General features: G+C 50.4%; 2 protein-coding genes across 29 annotated transcripts in view; one reads left to right on the top strand and one right to left on the bottom strand.

Moving 5' to 3' along the window:
• The window catches only part of DIAPH1 (diaphanous related formin 1), a 94,128-nt gene extending 92,124 nt beyond the window's left edge, over positions 1-2,004 (top strand). For 2 of the 3 annotated variants that reach the window (XM_026018032.2, XM_026018014.2), the window contains one exon: positions 60-2,004. In XM_026018032.2, coding sequence (XP_025873817.1) covers positions 60-217 — 158 coding nt within the window. In that variant the 3' untranslated portion in view covers positions 218-2,004. The remainder of the gene's footprint in view (positions 1-59) is intronic. The other variant, XM_072749825.1, reaches the window with a different exon arrangement.
• Positions 2,005-3,894: 1,890 nt separating this feature from the next.
• LOC112934395 (protocadherin gamma-C4) overlaps positions 3,895-20,286 on the bottom strand; it is a 186,454-nt gene continuing 170,062 nt past the window's right edge. For 25 of the 26 annotated variants that reach the window (XM_072749813.1, XM_026017954.2, XM_072749819.1 and 22 more), the window contains 3 exons: positions 18,503-18,561; positions 10,609-10,697; positions 3,895-5,891 (listed from right to left, as the gene is read on the bottom strand). In XM_072749813.1, coding sequence (XP_072605914.1) covers positions 5,665-5,891; positions 10,609-10,697; positions 18,503-18,561 — 375 coding nt within the window. In that variant the 3' untranslated portion in view covers positions 3,895-5,664. Of the gene's footprint in view, positions 5,892-10,608; positions 10,698-18,502; positions 18,562-18,768; positions 19,230-20,286 lie in introns of those variants that run through there. The other variant, XM_026017945.2, reaches the window with a different exon arrangement.

Below are 20,286 nucleotides of genomic sequence, written 5' to 3'. Positions count from 1 at the left end.
GAAAGGGATTGGAAATTGAGCCTTGTGTGGTCAAGCTCTTTCATGTCTCCTCTTTGCAGCCAACAGGAAGGCTGGGTGTGCAGTCACGTCTCTGCTAGCCTCGGAGCTGACCAAGGACAACGCCATGACTGCTGTTCCTTCTAAGGTGCCCAGGAACAGTGAGGGGGTCCCCACCATCCTGGAGGAAACCAAGGAGTTGGTTGGCCGTGCAAACTAAGCTGGGTCCTGCGGCCATAGCAGCTCCTCCAGGAGCCCCAGACTGTCTGGTCCTGTGGCATGTGCCTCCAGGGTCGCGGAAGTATTCCTCTGGGGCGGCTGCTACCACCCTGACCCTCTTCCTCTGTCCATCAGCACAGCTTCAGCTGCCGGGAGGCCAGCAGGAGAGGGCAGAGCAGGGAGGCCCCAGCCCCACCCAGCCAGCCTGGCTGTCGTACCAAAGCAGGCTCCGTGTTTGCTGCCTTAACCCCAAGTGTCTCCTCTCTGTCACTGAGGCCTTGTCTCAGACGAGGCCCCACCTGCTTTCCCAGCCCCTGCCTTTCCAGTGGGCTTTCCCCTGGGTCAATCTCACTGGGTTTGTGCTTTTCTTTTGTGGTTTCTCGAGCCCTGCCAACAGCATGGGGCTTGTGCACCTTTGGGCTCTCTCCCTCCTTTCACTGCTGTCACCTCTGCTCTGCTGTTCCCTCTCCTGGTTATTGTTATTTATTACTAGTGGTGTGACAGTGGGAGCCATGCCTAGAGAAGTGGGGAGCAAGCCCCACCCTTACTGCACCTTCCTGGGAACGGCCTCCCAAAACAAAAAGGACCTGGACCACTTGATCTGTTCTACGGTGGCCAAGAGCCTGTGGAGAGGCAATGTCTAGAGACACTGTGGGACCCATCCCCAGCCTGCTGCCATGTTTTATGACTCTGCCTCTGTGAACTCTCTATACCTGCCTGGGCTCCTTAGCCGTGGTCACTGCTCACACCTTCCCCCAAGCTTTGGTGCATCTCATCTGGAGTATGGGCTGTACTGTGACCATCCCAACACCTCACCCTCTGTCTCCAAGGAAATGGGAGGTGGAGCCTCCTGGCTGAGAAATTGTTTTGCAAATGGATCTATTTTTATATGAGATTTTTTTTTTTTTTTTAAAGAAAATAACTATTCCTTTCCCCTTTCCCCTCCATAGTGTAAGAGGCTCTGATAGCAAGGTCCCAGCATCCCTGGGATTTATCCCCACAGGCCTCAATCCTGAGCAGGACCTTGGACCTTTGCCTCAGCCCTAAGCTAGCCTGTGTAAATTCTCTCTCCCATTATCCATTTCTGGGGCACAGCTTCTCTGGTAGAGCTGAACCAGGCCTAAGAATAATGGGAGCTCTGAGACCACAGTTTTTATAAATTTAATATATTTATCAAGCCAAATGTGCAAATGCTAACTGGGCCCTGGGCAAGTAAGCACAGGAGTATGGCCACACAGCATAGCCCTGCTCCCTTCTGAACAGTGGGCAGGCCAAGCTGCTCAGTAGCCCCGGCTCCAGGAAGCTCAGATTCTCTGGCTCCAGGTGACACTTTGCCCTCCTTGTGCTTTCAGCTTCCCACCCCCAGGTAGGGAGAGAGAATGGTACTGTTACGGCTTGACCCAGAATTCAAGTTGTGGAGCAAAGGGGGGACTTAGGCGAGGCGACCGAAGCATTCCTGCAGGGAGGCTTTCAGGCCGGGAACCTGGGTGCTGGCTCAGCCTTCAGGCCTGTGTGTGAAGGTGCAACAGCAGCTCCTTTGAGCTCTTCCCTAGAAGGTGGGGATGAGGGGGAGGCTGCCTCCCTGAGTCTGCTCCTCCCTGCTGACATCTGGGGCTTTGACCCTTTCTTTTTTAATCTACTTTTGCTAAGATGCATTTAATAAAAAATACACAAAAAACAAAATGCAAACCTATTTCCCTTGCCTCTTGGGCTTCTGGGATGTCATCACCTCCAGTTTATTGGGTTTGTTTCCAGTTGTTAATAAAGCATTGAAACAGTATTACCTTACCACCTGCTTTGTGAGTTTAAGCTGTTTTCCAAATCCCTGGTTGACCTGACAAATAAGTGTCAAAAAGTTTAAGGCGCCTGTCATGTGCCAAACACCCTGCTTGGGCCTCTGCCCTTGAGCCTACACAGCCTGCACCATGTGCACCGAGGAGTGGCTGCAGTGCAGGCCCCGCCCCCCTCCACACCAACCCTTTCTGGAATTCACTTCTAGCTCCCCACCTCCTCCTGCCCCCAATACCTGTGCCTCTTCTGCTGCGGGAAGCAGTCTCCCATCTCTCCTCTACCCCCCCCCCCACCCCCCTTGGTGGCCACAGATCATACTTTAGACTAGAGGAACTTAACATTGGGGTGGAAACTGAGCCTGGCAGCAGAGGTCAGAAGCCAGGGATCATGCTCCAGGCCACTTCCTGCCCAGAGCCATACTTGAGCACGTGGTGACCTGCACAAAGGAACCCTACACGCTGTAAGCGGAGGAGACTAGAGAGGAGGGGCCTGAAGAGGACCAGGACACCACTGGGGCAGGCTCTAGAACTGGAAATAAAAGCCTTGTAAATAGCCCTGGAGCCTGGGCAGCTTCCTCCCCCCACCGGAGGCCAGAGCTTTACGGGCGCACATGCCAACTAGGGGACCAGCCACAGCTGCTCACCCGCTCTGCCAGTCCGCTGCTGCCGTGCCTGGAATAGAACCCAGGCGCCCAGCACCCCGCCCTCCGCAGCCTGGCGCTCGGAAACAACACCCTGCTTCCATCCCAAACCGCGCTCACCGCCCTTCCTCCCACACAAGGACGTCGCCTCCAGATGCTTAGTTGGAAGGCTTGGTTTCCATGACAACAGTCTTCAGGCGCTGCCAGAGCCGGCGAAGGGCTCCGAGGGCGAGGCGACGCGGCCAGGCGACGCGGCCCTGCGCCCTGCACACCCAGTGACGGTCTCCTTCCGCCCCGCGGTTAGGCATCCCCTCGCTGACCAGCGCCCCGCCCCGGGGGCGTCTGTGTGTCTGTCCTTCCGCTCGGCCTCCTCTCCACCTTCCGTACTTCCTGCAGGAGACCGGACTCCCAGTGTGCTTCAAGGGGGAGGCAGGGGAGGGGAGGAGGAGGACTAACTGAAGAGTGAAAGCGCAGAGAGGGCGGGCCACCTGGGTCGGCCGCCAACCGGCCGGCAACCTCGTTTCCCACAGCCCTTGACGCCGCGGTCCCCTCCCCAGCAACAAAGCGCTGAACCTTCTAATCTTGGCTTTGCTGCAGAGAGTAGGAAGCTCAATTCCAGATGGGTAAACTGAGGTCCAGGCTATAGCCTGGGCCTGTGCGCGCATGGCCTCCCACTCCCACAGTGTTCCCAAACTCACTCGGCAGTAGGGGGGATGGGCAAAGGAGGCGCGCCCCTCCTTCAGAGAAGCCCACAAAGGTACTCCGGGGCGTTAATGTTAGCAGGGAAGAGGCGAGACCAAGGAAAGGTGCACCAGCCCATTTCCAGCTCTGTAGCGGGCGCCAACGCGCTCCCGCCCCGCCCCGGGGCATCCTCTCCCGCCTGGAGCCTGGCGCCTAGGGCCGCAAGGGAGACAGCCGCAAGCGCCCAACTGCACACTCCACTGCACGCTGACACGCTGCACTCAGAAATGCCCGCCTCCACAGCAGACGCAGAAGCCGATTACACGCAGCGCAATACCGAGCCACAAGCACAATCACAGTCGTGCCCTGCTGCCGCTGCACAACAGTACCTCTAGCACACAGCCACGTGACGGTCACATACAGACTCGTGGGCAATGACACGAAACCGAGGCGCAAACACCATCGTCGCCTGGCGATCCCGCCCTTCGTCCAGCACGCACCGCTCAGCGCATCCCTTCATCCATACTCGCCAGGAGCCTCCATCCCTTACACAGAAGCGTTCAAGCTTTCAGAAGAAACGTTTTAATTTTTTTCAAAGAAAAAAAGCCATATAAATATTAGAGTATAAAACTTGCGTGAGACACAGGAAGGGGAGTGGGTGGGGCAGCTACGTGACTATGCAAAGAGAAGCACTTCTAGGCGTCAGTACAGGGGAGGGGGGCGCCGCAGCGCGTGGACACAGCACAAAACACAGCACGGCCGCCGCTGGCGGATTCAAGGGCAGTCGGCACGGAGCCCTCCACCCACCCGCCACCACGGGAAAGCACACCGCACTACACTATTGGCTACTCTACACCAGCCGAAAGGGGGGGCTCTATACTACTGTCGGGGCTGGGGTGGGGTTCTTGCACAGCCCCGCTGGGTGTACGAGGCTGGGGCGGGGTAGACAGGGGTGGGCAGAGAAAGGTCTATGCACAAGGAGGCACTGGGGGACTTCAACCAGGCTCTGGCCACTGGGGGGCAGACTGGTGAGGGGGCCGGACAGTGGCCTTCTGGGGAAGAAATGGCACCTGGCAAAATGAAGGAACAGAGGCTTGGGGAGCGCAGGGCCCCACAGAGAAGCCCTGATCCCAGGCTGAAACATCCCATCCATTTGGTCCCAGGTCTAGCTCTATGTCTCCCCAAAACCCAGGGACCAAGAATGGCCCAGCCCAACCCTCCCTCACTGCTGGGGCCACAATGACTCTTAGATCACTGGCACCTCTGGAGTACCCAGCACCCACAGAGGGCCCTCTGACCTCTCCAGGGGCCTGGTCCTAAATGTCCTCACACCTTCCTCTGACTGTAATGCCAGTTTAAACCTACTGATGCTAACAGCTTAGCCCAAAGTTTACTGCCTTTACATGGTACATGAGGGCCCAGCCTGGTACTTGGTTTATGGCTGGGACTGGGGATCTGGCCAGTACCCTGGCGACATACAAAGCCTTCTACAAGACCCTGATAACCGGTCAGTCAAGCTTTGTCCATCCCCCACAGCCACACACTTCCTTTCATCTCACCACCCCATACTGTCTTGGAACATGCAATGGAGTCTCTTGTTTGGGGAGGGGAAAGTCACAGCATGCAGTGGGAACATCAAACAATGAAAAACAGAACAAAACACTGGTCCCGAGGGTGTTTGGAGGAGGCATGGTAGCTACATGCTCCCCCCCACACACCTAAATCCAGTAAGCATCAGTACCATGGGAATGGTGACTGCATCTCCCAAAACTTGAGCCTGGTCTCGGGAAGGAGATGAAAGGACTGGCACCAAACCATGCTTGGAGGAAGTTTGAGAATTGGAGAGGCCTAAAGGTTATGATGGCCTTCTAACGCTTCAGAACTGTGAGACTTTTTAGGTCACCAGGTACCTCAACACCCAGACCACCCTACTTATGAAAGAGGGCTGCCGAGGGGGTGGGGAGAAGGAGGGAGGCAGGGGATGGCAGATGGGTCTGATTGAATTTGGAAGATGGGAAAGTCCAGCTGTAACTTAAGGAGGAATGATAAATGGTGTCTACACAAACCCCACTACCCCCACTGGGCACAGCAATTGATTGGATGGGGGTTCCCAGCAGAACTCCCTTTGCATATTCCATCCCTTAGGGGCAGAGAGGGGGGTGTTGACTGGGCACTTGTTTCTTTTCCCAAGGGGAGCATGGCCTGGACCCCTACCAGTATCGTGGGGGTGAGCCCCGAAAATCGAGGCTTGGGTACAGGTAAGGAGAGACTGGGCTGGCTGGGGCGGGTGGGGTGGGGGGAAGCCACCCTGTGGCTCTCTGGGCCTGGCCTCTGCGTTACTTCTTCTCCTTTTTGCCTGACTTCTTCTTGCTGCCGTTGCCACCTGCGGGGGCCTTGCCATCTCGCTTGCCAGCTGCGTTGGTCAGTGTGGCATTGCTGCCGGGGATGTAGACGTTCTGGCGGTAGTCGGGCACGTGCTGCAGGGTAAACTGGGGCCCGTAGCGGGCACTTAGGCCCATGGTGCCAGCGCCCCCTCCCAAGGTGGAGCTCCCATCAGCAGCTTCTGCAAGAGACAGAGGAAGGTCAGGAGCTAAACTCTGAGTCCCCAGCAGTTACTCCATGAGAGCACAACCAGTGAATGAATGCCTGCCAAGTGCCCATGAGCCCTGGGAATACCACCTCTATGCACAAGGGGTGGGGGGTAAGTGACACAGCCTAGATTTGATTCCCAGCTCCTTTACCTACTAACTGATTTGGGGCAAGTCCACCTAAACTCCCCTAAGTCTCCTCAGTTTTCTGATCTGTGAAACTGGTTAAAAATAGCATCTACCCCTTCAGGTTTGTGTTAAGGCTAACCAGGATCATGAAGCATATAAAGCACCTAGAATAGTGCCCATCACACGGCAAGGGCTTAAAACGTGCTAGCTGTTACTTTTCTCAGGGCTGAGATAAACGCTCTCAAATTCTTGCCCTAACCGTCCTCAAGGGAGTCGCCCTGGTTTCCTTCCACACTGGACCTTGGTCTCCTGGAGGGCTGCAACCAGGACCTGTTGGTCCTTCCATCCTTCTCCTGCCAGCACCCACAGGGTGGGTATTTAGCAGTTCCGTTGTTAGTCTGGGGAGGGCGGTGGTTCTCAGGCATTCATTTCATAATGGTACCAGCAGCAGATGCCTACTCTGTGCCAGGCACTTGGCTAGAGAGTGCACGGGCATGATGGCTTTCAGCTCCCCAGGACAATCCAGTGAGGTAATGTGGTATTTATCCTCACTCTACAGATGAGGAAAGCAAGGCCCAGAGAAGGTAAAAGACTAACTCAAAGCCATAGCAGCACGCAGTACCCAGGCACCTGGTACTTGCCCATCGTGAGGCGTTGGCTGCCACCACCCTCACCACTGCCGAGTGTGTGTCATTACTTCTACTCTACTCTACATGTTCCCCGAATGGGGCCAGCAAGGAAAACCAAAACTTTCCACGACTCAGAGTTCACAAGGGCTTCTGCTGGAGTCCTCTGGCAGCGGAAGGGTTAAAGCCCCAGGAATTCCCAGGCCAGCCCCAGCCGGAGGGCAGAGGAGCACTCCTCCCAGCTGCCCTTGACTCCACCCTAGACCCTGGGAGTGGGTCGAGAGGCTGACTAAAGCCTAAAGCCAGAGAGGCTGACTAATCCTGGGACACTAACCAGGGACTGAGAAAGAGACCAGCAGCCGAGGGGGAGGGGCAAGGAGAAGGGAATGGAGGGGGAGAAGGGAGGGAGCGAGAGGGGAGGCAAGGAGAAGGGAATGGAGGGGGAGAAGGGAGGGAGCGAGAGGGGACTCTGGCTTTCCACCTCCCTGCGCCAGCGCTCAGGTTTCTACAACCTCCATTTCAAGTCCCAAATCCCAGGATGTGAGGGGTTTGGGGGTTTGTGTGGAAGAGAGGTTGAGTGGGAGGGAGCAGCTGCCCACTTCCTGTTCTCTTTCTCCAGGCTGGGCCCCTCCCCCAGCCCTTTCATTCAACTGACTTCCCAATGTTTTCCCTAATTAACTCCAGGAGGGAGCCCAGCTCACCCTCCCCTGCAGCACCCCTCATTCAGCCTGGGAATGGAGGGGTTGGAGGTAGGGGCCCAGCATCGGCTTCAAAGAGCCAGGATTCCAGAGTGATTTAAGGCTAAGGGGAGACTTCAGAGGTGCCAGAAAGGGGTGGGGGGGTGGAGGGACACACACCCACACACACATGCACACACGCACTCACACACACATGCACACATGCACACAGGCTCTTGAGAAAGGGAAATAAATGGGGAGAAACAGGGAGAAGGCATGGGCTTGACTGGGTCATTGCAGGCCAGGCCCACCTATGTCCCACAAACATCCTAGATCTCTAGGGAGCACCCCAGGGGGATGGAAATGACAAAGGCAGGTCTTGCCACCTCTCACCAGGAGCACAGGCCTGCCATCGGCCCAGGTCCTATGAGAACATCAAGGTGGGGCTGGACCAGGAGGGAGATGATGTGCAAATCTGGAGCATAAGAGAACAAGGCTGGCACTCGAGTTCCTTCTGGTCAGCTCTGCCACTAAAAAAAACTGGGTGACCTTGGCAGAGGCCCTGCGTGATTCAGGCCTCTGCTTTCCCAGGTATAAATCTGAGCGGGGAGAAGGCAGACTACAGGCTCTGACCTGTACAATCAATTCTTCAGCAGCCCCTCCTCCTATCCCTCCATCACAGCAGTGAGCGGGGGACCAAGGTCTTTTCTATTCCAAAGAGAAACACCCTTTAAAAAGCAACAAGGAAGGGCAGCCCGGGTGGCTCAGTGGTTTAGCGCCACCTTCAGCCCAGGGCATGATCCTGGAGACCCCGATGGAGTCCCACATCAGGCTCCCTGCGTGGAGCCTGCTTCCCCCTCTGCCTGTGCCTCCGCCTCTCTCTCTGTCTCTCTCTCTCTCTGTCTCTCATGAATAAATAAATAAAATCTTAAAAAAAAAAAAAAAAAAAGCAGCAAGGAAGAGGTGCCTGGCTGGCTCCCTAGGAGGGGCATGGGACTCTCGATCTCAGAGTTGGGAGTTCGAGTCCCATGTTGCGTGTAGAGATTACTTAAAAATAAAATCTTTAAAAAGCTCTGGCCTGAAAGTGAGAGCTGCGCTGGCCTCCTCGCCAGCTCCTGGCCACCCCATCCCCCCTGCCCTTCTCACCCCAACCCAGCGCTGAAAACAGCACCTCCAGACAGGGAGGCCTGGTCAGGCCAGACCAGGGTCAGTTGAACCACAAACCAGAACCTCCTTGAAAACACACTTCCCTCCAAATGTTTATTTAAAAAACCTCCCAAATGTATTTAGTTTCCTTCATACTTACTCCCCCTCAGCAGCCCCTAGCGCCAGGCTGGGCTGGACTCCAGGAACCTCTCTGGCTTCAAGACAGGGAAGCAGGTATGAAAGTGAGAGTAGGGCCTGACCCTGCCACTTCAACCTTCTGGATCCATTCCCCAAGGCCCAAGCTTATACTCAGGTCAGACGCTGTGTGGGCGGGAGGGGTGGAGCCCTGACAGGGAGCCAGCCTGCAGTGACCCAGGCTAGTTGTAGGCCATAAATACCAATTCCATTTCTGTTTTATAAATGTGGATTTAGGTCAAAAAGCCTGCTTCCTGGCTGTACTGCTAAAAACCACAAGAGCTAAATATGCCTGTCAGTTTACTTTCCTCAAGAACCCAGCTTGGCATCTCCCAGACCCACCCACCTGCCTCTGTCATACTCTGTATTTGGCCTCTCCAGAAGCACAGCACCCCCGACCTGGGCAGGCTCTGTCACTTCCCTCTTCCTCGCCCCCTTCACCTACCATGGGCCCGGCTTCATTCAGGCCCACAGGCATCTGGGAGACATTCACCAGATTTAACAACAACAAAAAAATGCAGGATGCCTGATTAAATAACTTCACATAAACAATGAGCAATTTTTTTCTATAGTATGTCCCAATACTAACATTTGGTGCCTGCTTAAGCTAAAATACTATTTGTTGCTTACGTGAAGTTAAAATTAACTGAACATCCTGTATTTTATCTGGCACCTCTAGTCAGAGAGAATAAAGCAAGATAGGAAGAGGACCTGACCCTCTGCACCTATTCAGCTACAAGGGAAATATAGGCTACATCTACAGGCAGACGTGGTCACCACAGAAGAAAAAACATCAACCTGAGAGTCAGACTACATTAGAATCATGCATCTGCAGCTCAAAATGAGGACAGTACAGGGGTGTGATTTTAGTGATTTTTGTTCTGATTTTACCTGGTTCTCTACCAGCCCTCCACACATGCTCGGGGCCAGGGCTTTGACTACACTGTGTTAAGCCTTGATGCCTTAATCCTCTGACACTCTCCACCGGAAGCTTAGGGTTTGCTGCTCCCACAACTGGTCCTTATTAATAGGCATTACTCTAATTCTGCCTTTTATGGGTCAATAAAGATACGAGTTAATCAATTTTAGCCACTGTGGAGCATGCCTGTACTCGGGCATTCCTGCGCTAAGGCCCTCCCTTTGGCCCTCACAACACTGCTCTAAGATCTGTCATAGTATTTTATAGTCATTGAAACTGAGGCTCACAGGGGCTTAGGACCTTCCTTGATAACTCACAGTGAAGCATGGGTGCCAGGATTTGAATCCAGGTTGACCTGCCTCCAAAGCCTGTGCTCTTAAGTACTAATATCGTTCTGTTTCCCCTGCTCAGGACCCTTTTGACTCTTCAGGGACAACAATCAGGGGCTGAATCTCTATCACATATGAGGATCTCTGTCAGCCTTCTAGAAAAATCAAAATCCTGCTCTGTGGGGGGGAGGAGCAACAAAAAAGTGAAGGGTCCAAGTGCATTCTCTCACACCCATGTGCACAAACTGAAGGCTTGCCTGGGCCACCCCCAGTGCTTTGTGCTCTATGGTGGCATCTCATTTAATCCTCACGACAACCCTTTGAGGCCACTGCCTCCATTTTCCTGGCTGAATAAGGGTTAGTAAGATTAAGCAAACTGATCAAATTCACAAAGATAGTAAGTAACAGAACTAGCATCTGACCTATGCCATCCCCTTCTGAAACTGGACTCTCAACACTACTGCTCTACATTCCCTCAATCTTTCCATTTCCACTCCCTCTAGACATCCCAGGACCCTGAACTGCTTCTCAATCTGGCTTTTTGTCCAGGATTTGTGAGTCTTCTCAGAGCAGCTGAAAGATCCAGAGACGCCATGCAGGTTAAGGCAGGTGACTTCTATTCTCCTAGAACCTCACATCTCCCATCCCAACACACAGAGGGCACAACTTACCACTGGCAGAGGCCAAGATCATAGCTTGCAGCATCTCTGTGTCAAATTGGTTGTTGGGCCAGGTGCCGGTTTCATCACCATTTTGGGAGCTGAGGAGAGAGCGGGATGGTGAATACAGTCTTCCAGGCCAGCCCCACTCAGGCCCCTCCTGTCCTCTCCCAGGGAACCCAAATCTAGTACTCTGTATCTTCATCCCATGCCAAAAGATGGCCTGTAGGATTAGAACATGTAATATTTGCAATTCCTTTGAAAAATTTGCTTAGCATACTTGCTTGCCTTGTATCATCTATAAAAATCAAACCTTTTCTGAGGCACTTCCCTAATTCCTCAAGTTCCCTCTCACAGCAGATCTGATGCAGATACTGTTCTCCAGACTGCCAGTTTCCTACCTCTGCTTTGGTAACATGAATAAAATCTGTCAGAGCGGATCCCTAAGCCCACCCAGACCAGGCCAGGTGCCTCCCCATGACAGCTCCAGGGGCACTGACCCTGCTATGGTACCTGCCTCCTACTGAAGCACCTAACGAAGACCGTCAGACACTCTAAGCATTGAGAAAAAACATGAAGTGATTGATAATTGTTAAAAATGCTAACCTATAAAGGATCCAAAGGAATTCCAATCCAGCTTGGATTTTTACCACAGTGACTACTGTCATGCATTTTTGGGATTTTGTAGTATGACATTATTTCTGTTTCTGAGGGGAAAGGGAAACACCCTGACACACACACAGTCCATTAGGTGATCCTTGGCACCATCTGACACACTGAAGTTCCTCAATAAATAGTTTTTGCCTGAATGGATGGGAAAATATCCATGGAGAGTTAGGTCACTATGAGTGAAGGATTTGGTACCAGGGGAGTGGCTGCAGGGCAGGCCTTGAACACGTATGAGAGAGAGAAAGGGTGAGAGAGAGAAAGAGTGTGTGTGAGAGAGAGAGAGAGAGAAAATGCATAAGAGTGAACATGAGTGAGGGTGAGCACATCTGTGCATTCTGTCATGGTGGGTGAGCACATCCAGGAAATGCTTTACAATTTTTCCAAGTCCTGTCCCTGCTTATGGTTTCCCCTGATCTGGGATTCCCCATCCCCAGGGAGGTGGACTTAGATCAGAGCACAGCTGCAATGCGTGACCTCTACACCATCATATCAAACGGAGACTGAGGGTTGAAGGGGAAAGTAGGATGCTCATTTCCTCTCCTCAGAGTGAGAAGAGGTGGAATTCTGTGTCCATTTATTCAACCAACATTTACTGAGCAACAACTGCACACCACACACTGGGCTAGGTACTGGGGTTATAGTTGGGAACATGACTGAAATAGTTTGTCTCTATGATGCTCACGGTCCATACTGAGACGCTGACATTAAATAATTGCATAGTTATTTAATCATAACTGTGACAAGTGCCATGTAGGCAAAGAGCCAGGTATAGAGCCAACTCTTGATTTAGTAGGGGCTGGGGAGCTCAATCAGCCCAGGCTTCCCTGAGGAAAAGGGAAACTAGAAGACAGGGAATTTAAATTTGAAGAAATTTCCAGGTGATCTGCAGGACAATTCCAGCTAAACAAAAGTAGGAAGAATGATAGAAAATCCCCACCTTGTAACCAGCAACCATCAACGAATACTAAAATAATAAAAGTGAACGCTTGCTGCACAGTCTCAAATATCACTCACAATTTATTAATCTAATATTTAAAAATATCTTTGTAATGGAGATATCTGGAGATACCACTTGACTTAGTGAACAAAGTGAGGAGCCCTGACAACTAGATAGACTGACATGAAGTCATTCCCCACATAATGTGGTGGGAGGTGTACAGGGTCACCAGGCAGTATTCCTACCAAAACTGTTAACCTCATTTCTCTGCGAGAAAATCATAAGCAAATTCAGATTGTGGGACATTTTAAAAGACAACTGGCTGGGACTCTAAAAAACGTCTGTCATGAAAAGCAAACAAAAAAGGTAAGGAGGCTGTTCTACATTAAAGGAGATGAAAGAGATACGGCAAGCAGTTGCAATTTATGCTCTCTGATTGAATCTTAGATTAAAAAAAAAATACCAGAGGTGTGGCTGGCTCAATCAGGAGAGCATGCAACCTTAGAGTCATGGATTCAAGGTCCATGTTGAGTACAGAGTTTACTTTAAAAAACAAACAACGCCCCCAAAACAAAAAAACCCAAAATACCAAACAGGTTAAAAGTACATTTCAAGAACATTTATGAAAATCTACTAGCGGACTATATATTATTATTGCATTAATGCTAAATTTCTCAAACGGGATTGTTCTTTTATGGTTTGTATGAGAACGCTACTATTATTAAGAGTTATATACCAAAGTTTTTCAAATTTTATGATGTCTGCCACTCTCAAATGGTTCAGAAAAAAAAAGTTTGGTGTGTGTGCGGAGAGAGAAAAAACAAAGGTTCAAAATCTTAACAATTGATGAGACTATCTAGGTCAAAACAGTATTTCCATGTTCATCACACTGGTTTTGACAAGTTTGAAACATTTCAAAGTAAAAAAGCGACAGAAGATTGCAGGCAGAGAGCGCGTTCCAGGCAGAGAGAGCAACATGCCCCCAAGCCTCTGAGGCCAGAAAAAACTTGGGCAGTTCAACTGGATGCTCTAGGAAATCCAGGAGTCTTTACCTGCAGCCCTGCTGAGCTGGCACTAGGCCTCCTGAAGGGCACAAGGCTGCCTCATGCCAAGAAGGACAGCCTAACTGGGATGGAGTGGGGGAGAACAAGACGAAGGTGGGGGAGCAGGAGAAGCCCTCCAGGGTGAACCACAGGGTCAGGTACCAGGTTAGGAGGCAGCCCTGTGAGGACTGGGTAATGGTGTTGAGGGAATAAAGGTGAGTTAAGGGCTGGGTCTGGAACCATCGTGGGCTGGGCTGCAGGGAGGATTCTTGGGCAATGGCTGAACGCTGGAGGCTAAGCAGATGAGCGGGCAGCCAGCTCTTTGAAGCTGGCCATGAGATAAGTAGAGGGAGGAGAGACTTCTTTTTGAACAATTTGCAGAGAGCTTCCTATTCTCTGGGCTCTGGGCTAAATTATATACAATTTAGTTTAGTTATATACATATAACATTTGGTTATATATATTTAGTTCAGATACAGTTTACATTTATATTTAGTTTATATCTAGTTCAGTTATAGCTTAGCTTGACTATTTGAGCCTCGGAACCACCTGCAGATAAGTGTTCTCAGTATTCTATTTTCCGGAAGATGAATCTTGGGGCTCAGAGGGATTGAAAGACTCCCAAAGCCATATAGCTGGTAACTGGCAGAGCTGTGACTAAAAAGAGGCCTCGTGTGACTCTGGAGCCTATCCTCTTACACGACTCTGGAGCCTATCCTCTTACACGTGACACCACACAAGGCTTCCCCACGGAGGCCCTGTAGCCCCAGCAGGCAGTGGAGCTAAGGGACCCTTCCAGGATTTAGGAGATGGTGAAAAATGAAAGTAGAGGAGATGGACTATGTCTAATCGACCATTTTCCAAGGATCCACCATGTCAGTGCCTGCAGCAGGCCCTAAAACATAAGCGTTCACAGACACATTTCTTGCACTAAGAAGTCTATATTCTGGCGCACTGGATGTGAGTGCGAAGGAACAACCCAGAGGCTGGGCTGTGGAGAAAGGTTCCCTGCAGCAGGATGCAACCTGGGGAAGGCACTCTGACAGTAGCCTGGATTTAACTGTTAAAATATAAATACCTATGTATTTTGTGATGTAGTAAAAGCCTGTCAGCCTTTTAAAATCTACATCACATGTCCATATGAAGGGCTGTTATGAAACAAATAACTAACTTCTGAAAATTTTTTTGACGGGGGAGATTCTCGTGGTATATTGCAAAGAGAACACAAACAGGTGATAATGTTGATGGAACTCAATTACTAGCAAAAAAAAAAGTGAGAAATATACCACCCGAGTTCTTGATATTTTGTGAACAAGTTTGTGAACAATTTATTTAGGTAAATCAGATTTAAAAAAAAAAAAAAAAGAAAGAAAGAAAAGAAACCTGTGCATGTTGTTTGGGTGCACAAAGAAAAAAAGTTTAGAAATACACATATGAAAATATTAAAAAGTTTAAGAGATATGAGACACTCAACCAAATACAAAATGTGGACCTTAATTTGGATAAGTGTGCAAATACATTAACAGACACATAACTGGGGAAATGTCAATAAAGACTGAGTATTTGATGATACTAGCTTATAATATATTATTCAGTATTAATAGTTTATTAATATTAGTGCTTACGTGTCTAAAAAAAAGAATTGTCTGTTAAAGACAGTGAAGACGCAGATGAAATTATATGATGGCTAAAGTCTGTTTCAAAATAGCTTAAGGGAGTAACAGGGTAGAGACCCAAGTGAAACAAAGTAGGGCATTAGTTGAAGCTGGACATCAGGATCAGAGAGGTTCATTACACAGTTCTACTTTTGTACATATTTGAAAATTTCCATATTCAACAAATGTTAGTGAGAGTTCTCTGGGTTGTGAAATTAGAGTGCTTTTTCTTTTAAATTTTTTCTCTATTTCTCATGCTTCTATAATGAGCGTGTATTTTTTTATAAGGAGAAAAAAAAATAAGTTGCTACTTGTCTGCTGATTGACTGCATAAGCGAGGGAGAGCAAGGCTAGTATCTCTCCAAGGATGGGGAATGGAAGGTCGTAGGGAGCTATCAAGGGAGAACAGAATGGAGACTGGGAGAAGCTAAATGGAGATTCTCTCCCCTGAGCAGAGACTGGGAACAGCTGCAGGGCAGGGCATGGTTTACAGCCCAAGAAGGGACAAGTGGTTTGCTGGATTCAGTGCCTAACAGCTGTTGAGATAAGAACCCAGAAGGATGACTTGAGAAGGGATTCCAGCTGGAAGGAGGAGCACCTGGCAAAGCATGTCTTTATCCCCTTGGTCTAGGTAATGCGACCCAGTGCCAACTTGAACCTGAACTAGGTTTACTAGAGAGCTCAACACCAGCCCTGCTCTGAAGCTGATGTGCCAGTCCCCAAGATGGTAGGGATGGTGTGGAGCAGGGAAGTGATACTGGGTGAGAACCAGTTAGTCTGAATAAAAGAAATTTTTCCTCTTCATCCTCTCACTCCAATTTACTCATCAGAATGGTGGCAAGAAAGAATTCCCAGTCAGTTTGATTCTGAGAAGCCTTGCCCTAAGGCCTTTGCATATGCTCCTCCCTCTCTCCTTCAGCAGGTTAATTTACATTCAGCATTCAGATCTCAGCAGGACTTCATTTGCTCTTAGATGTCCTTCTGCCCCCTGACCAGGTCAAACCCCTATTTTATGCTCTCACCACCAGGTACTGCTCTTCTTAGCACTTGTGATAACTGCAATCTTATGTTTATTTTTTATATTTGGTTAGTATTTGCCTCATTCAACACATGGTAAACTCCTTGAAGGCAGGGGGCAGGCCTATTTTATTGCCTCCTTCACCTAGAATACCATCTGGTCTATAAGAGGTGTTTACTAACTATGGTATGAATGAAGGAGGAAAGCTATTTGCTGGACTGAACCCTTAATGGTTATTTCATCTGTGGCATCATGGAACTCAGTCAGGAATGTTTGTGCCATCTCCCTCAAGTTAACTAAGGTAGGGAACCTTCTCTTATATCTCTCCCAAGAGCTCCTATGTGTATTTCAGATAGTATATTCAGATAGCCGCCAAGTCTCCTATGTGTATTTCAAGCTCCTATGTGTATTTCAGATAGTATATTCAGATAGCCGCCAAGTCTCTTATTTGATGAAAAGGGACTTGAGGCAGGGGTAAGGTGCCCAAACCAGAGGGGACATCAGAAGCAATCTGTGGGCCTTCCAGCTTCAGCAATGAATTCTGTTTCAGGACCAGCTTATGGTCTGGGGTGCATGTGGGCACAGGGGCTAGAAGTTGTCCAGTGCTTCTCACCACCTCAGCTCAAAGGTCACTTCCCCCTAGAGGCTTTTCCACCTCTACCATTACACTCACATGATCCTCTTCTTTTTAGAACTTGCGATGGTTTCTAACTAGTATTTTTTTTTTTTTTTAGTGTGATTGTTGTCAATTTTCTGTCTCACCTGCTAGCCTGGAAGTCTATGAGTTCTGCGTGTTCATTCTTGAAAGACAGTATTTAGAAAAGGGTCTGGCTCATAGTAGATGCCCAATAAGTAAGTGACGACTGAATGAATACGTGAGTGAACACATGAGTGACCTAACCAATCAACTACAGAAAGGCTGGCAAGGCCACTGGGGAAAAAGAAGACAGGGGTCAAGGGAGGGGCAAGGGCAGTCCAAGCCATCTGGCTTGTTGCCTTCTGGGGAACTTCTAGGAAATGTCCTGAGTTCCTGATACATGTGCAAGATTGAACATGCCAAGGTGGTGGAGTTCCCACCATGTATACTAAGGTCTCCAAGATTCTTGAGGCAGTGCGCGCTCACCATGTGCAGCGTGCAGGGAAATGCAGGCTTTGAGTGTGTCTGACCAGCAAAGAGGCAGGGGAAGGGGGCCTAAACTCTGCCCCCTCTCTCCCTCTCCTGGATTCCTTGGACTCCTCCAGGCTCCAGATTCCCAACAGGGAGGCCTGGCCCAGAGCCCATCTCACTCCCCTCAGACCAACTGAAGATCTTTCTAGTTTCCCTCCCCACCACCCGCAGGGGGTTCCTGTCTCAGCAGGAATTCATACTCAATTGAAATGAGCAGCTGGGGCAGCCTGGACAGGGAGGGTGTGTGGTGATCAAAGACTGTGTGTGAAGGGGAGGGAGGGCATGTGTGTGCTGGCTTGCCCACAAGTACAAAGAAATGCAAGACAGGATAAGGGAGACAAAGAGAGATAAAGAAAGAGTAACAGAAACAGGCTCAGGGATACAGATAGAGACAGACTCCATGCTCAGAGACAGATAAGGAAAGAGACATAGCCTGCGAACAGAGAGGGAAGCAGAAACAATAAGAGGTTAGGAAGCCAAGAGACAGAGGAACACAAGGACGGTAGGCAAGAGGGAAACACAGGAAAGAGGTCAAGGGAAGAGACAGGGAAATGGAAAAGGAGAAGAGATGTGACAGAGGCTGAGTCACATTTATTAATTCGACATTGACTGAGCATCCAGCATGGCAGGTGCCATGAAAGGCACAGATCAGTGCAAATAGATAGAGATGGCAGGGACCAAGAGGCAGCAATAAAGACTGAAACTGAGGTGGAGACAGAAAGAGAGGGAGAAAAAAAAAATAAAAAATAAAAAAATAAAAAAAAGAAAGAGGGAGAGGCAGAGACTGTGAATGAGACAGAGACTGAGGGGAGGGCAAAGAGATAAGAAAGACTGGCAGAGACAATAGGGCAGGACCAGCTTCAGGGACCTGGGGCAGCCTGGAGCCAGGGCAGGACCGGGACACCTGCCCTTTGAGCTCCCTCTCCAGTCCCACCTCTAGCTGTGTAGCCTCCACCTTCCCCCACAGCTGCCTGGCCTCCCGCACCTCTGTCCCTGCTCAGTCCTACTGGCTCTGGAGGTGGCTCTGACTGCTGATAGTGCCTCCTCCTCCTCCTATCCCTCGAGTCTCTGCCTGAACCCCAGCCCAACCTGAAGCAGGGGGACGTAGCAATTAGATGGGTATAAAACACTCCCTTTCCACCAAGAGACCAACCTCAGGCGAGGAGATGGGAACAGGTTTGCATGGGAAGCAGGAAGGGGCTGAGCATGTGGAGCGAGCTTTCAGAGAGCCAGAGTACCAGCCTCTTCCTTCTGGGGTCTGTGTACCAGCCCCCAATACACTAAAACTTCCCTGGAATCTGGAACTCAGGGAAGGAGCGATTTGTAGCAAATTCTGAGCCTTCCCCCACCTCCTCCCACGTCATCACTGAGGAAATGCCGCAGAGAAGAGGGTGGGCTGGAGAGGCAGTCACCTACCCGCTGGTGCCGGGTCTCTGGGCCTGGGAGAATCGCCAGTCCGTGTTGGGCGGGGCTTGCTGTGGAGAAAACAGAGGGGAAAAAGGGGCTGAGTATCACACAGTCAGAATGTCACCAGAGTCTGGGGCTAGGCAGGGAGGGAAAAGGGAAATAGACTCAGAGAAGAAAACAGGATAAGAGGAGGGAGGGGAAGACATCTCCAAAGACAAAATGTACTCCAAGTCTCAGAGGTCTGAGAGACAGAAATAAAATAACACTTATCTGACCAGCAAACCCGAAGATTCCTCTGCCAAAGACAGAGCCCATTCCTCCCAGCCCAGAGACTCAAAACTTCTGAGCGAGCTGAGATTCAAGTGCTGTAAGTCTCTTCTGCAGAACCAGAAGGAGGGGTGTAGAGAAGCCCCCCCACCCCTCCAGCCCCCCATCGAAAGTGGTTGAGGAGATTTTCGATGAGAATTCCACCAGCCCTAGAAAGAATGGATTCAGCTCCTCAGCTGGGAACAAAGCATTCTTGCAGCAAGATGGCTGCTGCTCCGGGGTAACCCTTTTGGCGCCAGGTTGTGTTATAACATATTCAGAGGGACACCTCCTCCAGGCCCTTGGCTCTCAATGATCCCTTCCCACGGCTAAACACATTATTAATTTAGGAGTCATGCCAGACGGATTCTTTGCAGGGGATCCAAGACACCTCTCACCCCCAGAACCCTGCCAGTCAATGGCTGTGACTGAGAAGGAAAGAACAAGGCTGCTCTGTCTGGGATGGAGAGAACTGCTGGGATGGAGCCCAGCAGAGATGGAGCTCCCACAGCCTCTGAGCAGAGCCAGCTAAGTCTCCAGGGCTCCGAAGGGGCTGATCTGTAGTCACGTCCCACCTGGATGAAGGTGCGGGACTCTGGCCAGCCACTTCACTCCTGAGTCCAGAGAGAGTATTGTCCCATTGCACATGGAGCACTCCTTGAGCCATCTCCTTACTCGTTCTGAGGTGAGCTGGCAGTTAACTCTCAGGCTCACCCCCAGAAGTGGAGGAGAAATATGAGCCTCTCTGGTTACACTGGGGAGAAGACAGGCCCAAGGCTGACAAATGACTCTCTGAGGTGCACAGATGGCAGTGATATGAGCAGAACCCAGAAATCCAGCATCCCAGGTACAATACGAGTTACCAGCACCAGTCCAGGGCTGCTGTGAGATGCCTACTCCTCAGCCTTAGACACAGGAGAACCTGCATGGAGATGCAAGAACCATGACAAATCACAGGAAGGCATAAGGATGGCGGATCCAGAGTGTGTTCAGTGATAAGGAGCTCCAGAAGACTTTTCTCTAACATATAAAGCCCGAAAAGACAAAAAATCCCATCTATGCCCCATCCCAGCAGATGCAGACTGTCCTTCTGCACTCCAGCTTTACAAGTGCAAGTGACTCAAAGTACAAATTCTGGAGTTGGACCCGAATTAGATCTTTCTCTACCACTTACCCTGGGAACTTGAGCAAGTCATGTAACCTCTGTGAAATTCAGTCATCAAGTGGGGAAGCTAGTATCTATCCACAAAAATGTCGGGGAGAGCAAGTGAGATGTGGTACTCAGAGGAAGTACGGCAGTAAGGCTCTCTCAGTCAGCGGTCATGTGGGGGTGTTGTTTCAAACTAGTTCTGATTCAGTAGGGGCAGGGTAAAACATAGCTATTAAATAAAAGTTCCCGAGATTGGGGAAACTTGTGTCTTGTACTACTATAGTTGCCCCACTCACGAGGACACCCTGGCATCCGGCAGAGGCTGTGGCTTTCCATC

Source organism: Vulpes vulpes, chromosome 2 (assembly GCF_048418805.1).
Source record: "Vulpes vulpes isolate BD-2025 chromosome 2, VulVul3, whole genome shotgun sequence".
In the NCBI taxonomy this organism is placed as follows: Eukaryota; Metazoa; Chordata; class Mammalia; order Carnivora; family Canidae; genus Vulpes; species Vulpes vulpes.
Note: the sequence above shows the minus strand (reverse complement) of the source record. Positions and strands in the feature narration are given on the sequence as shown.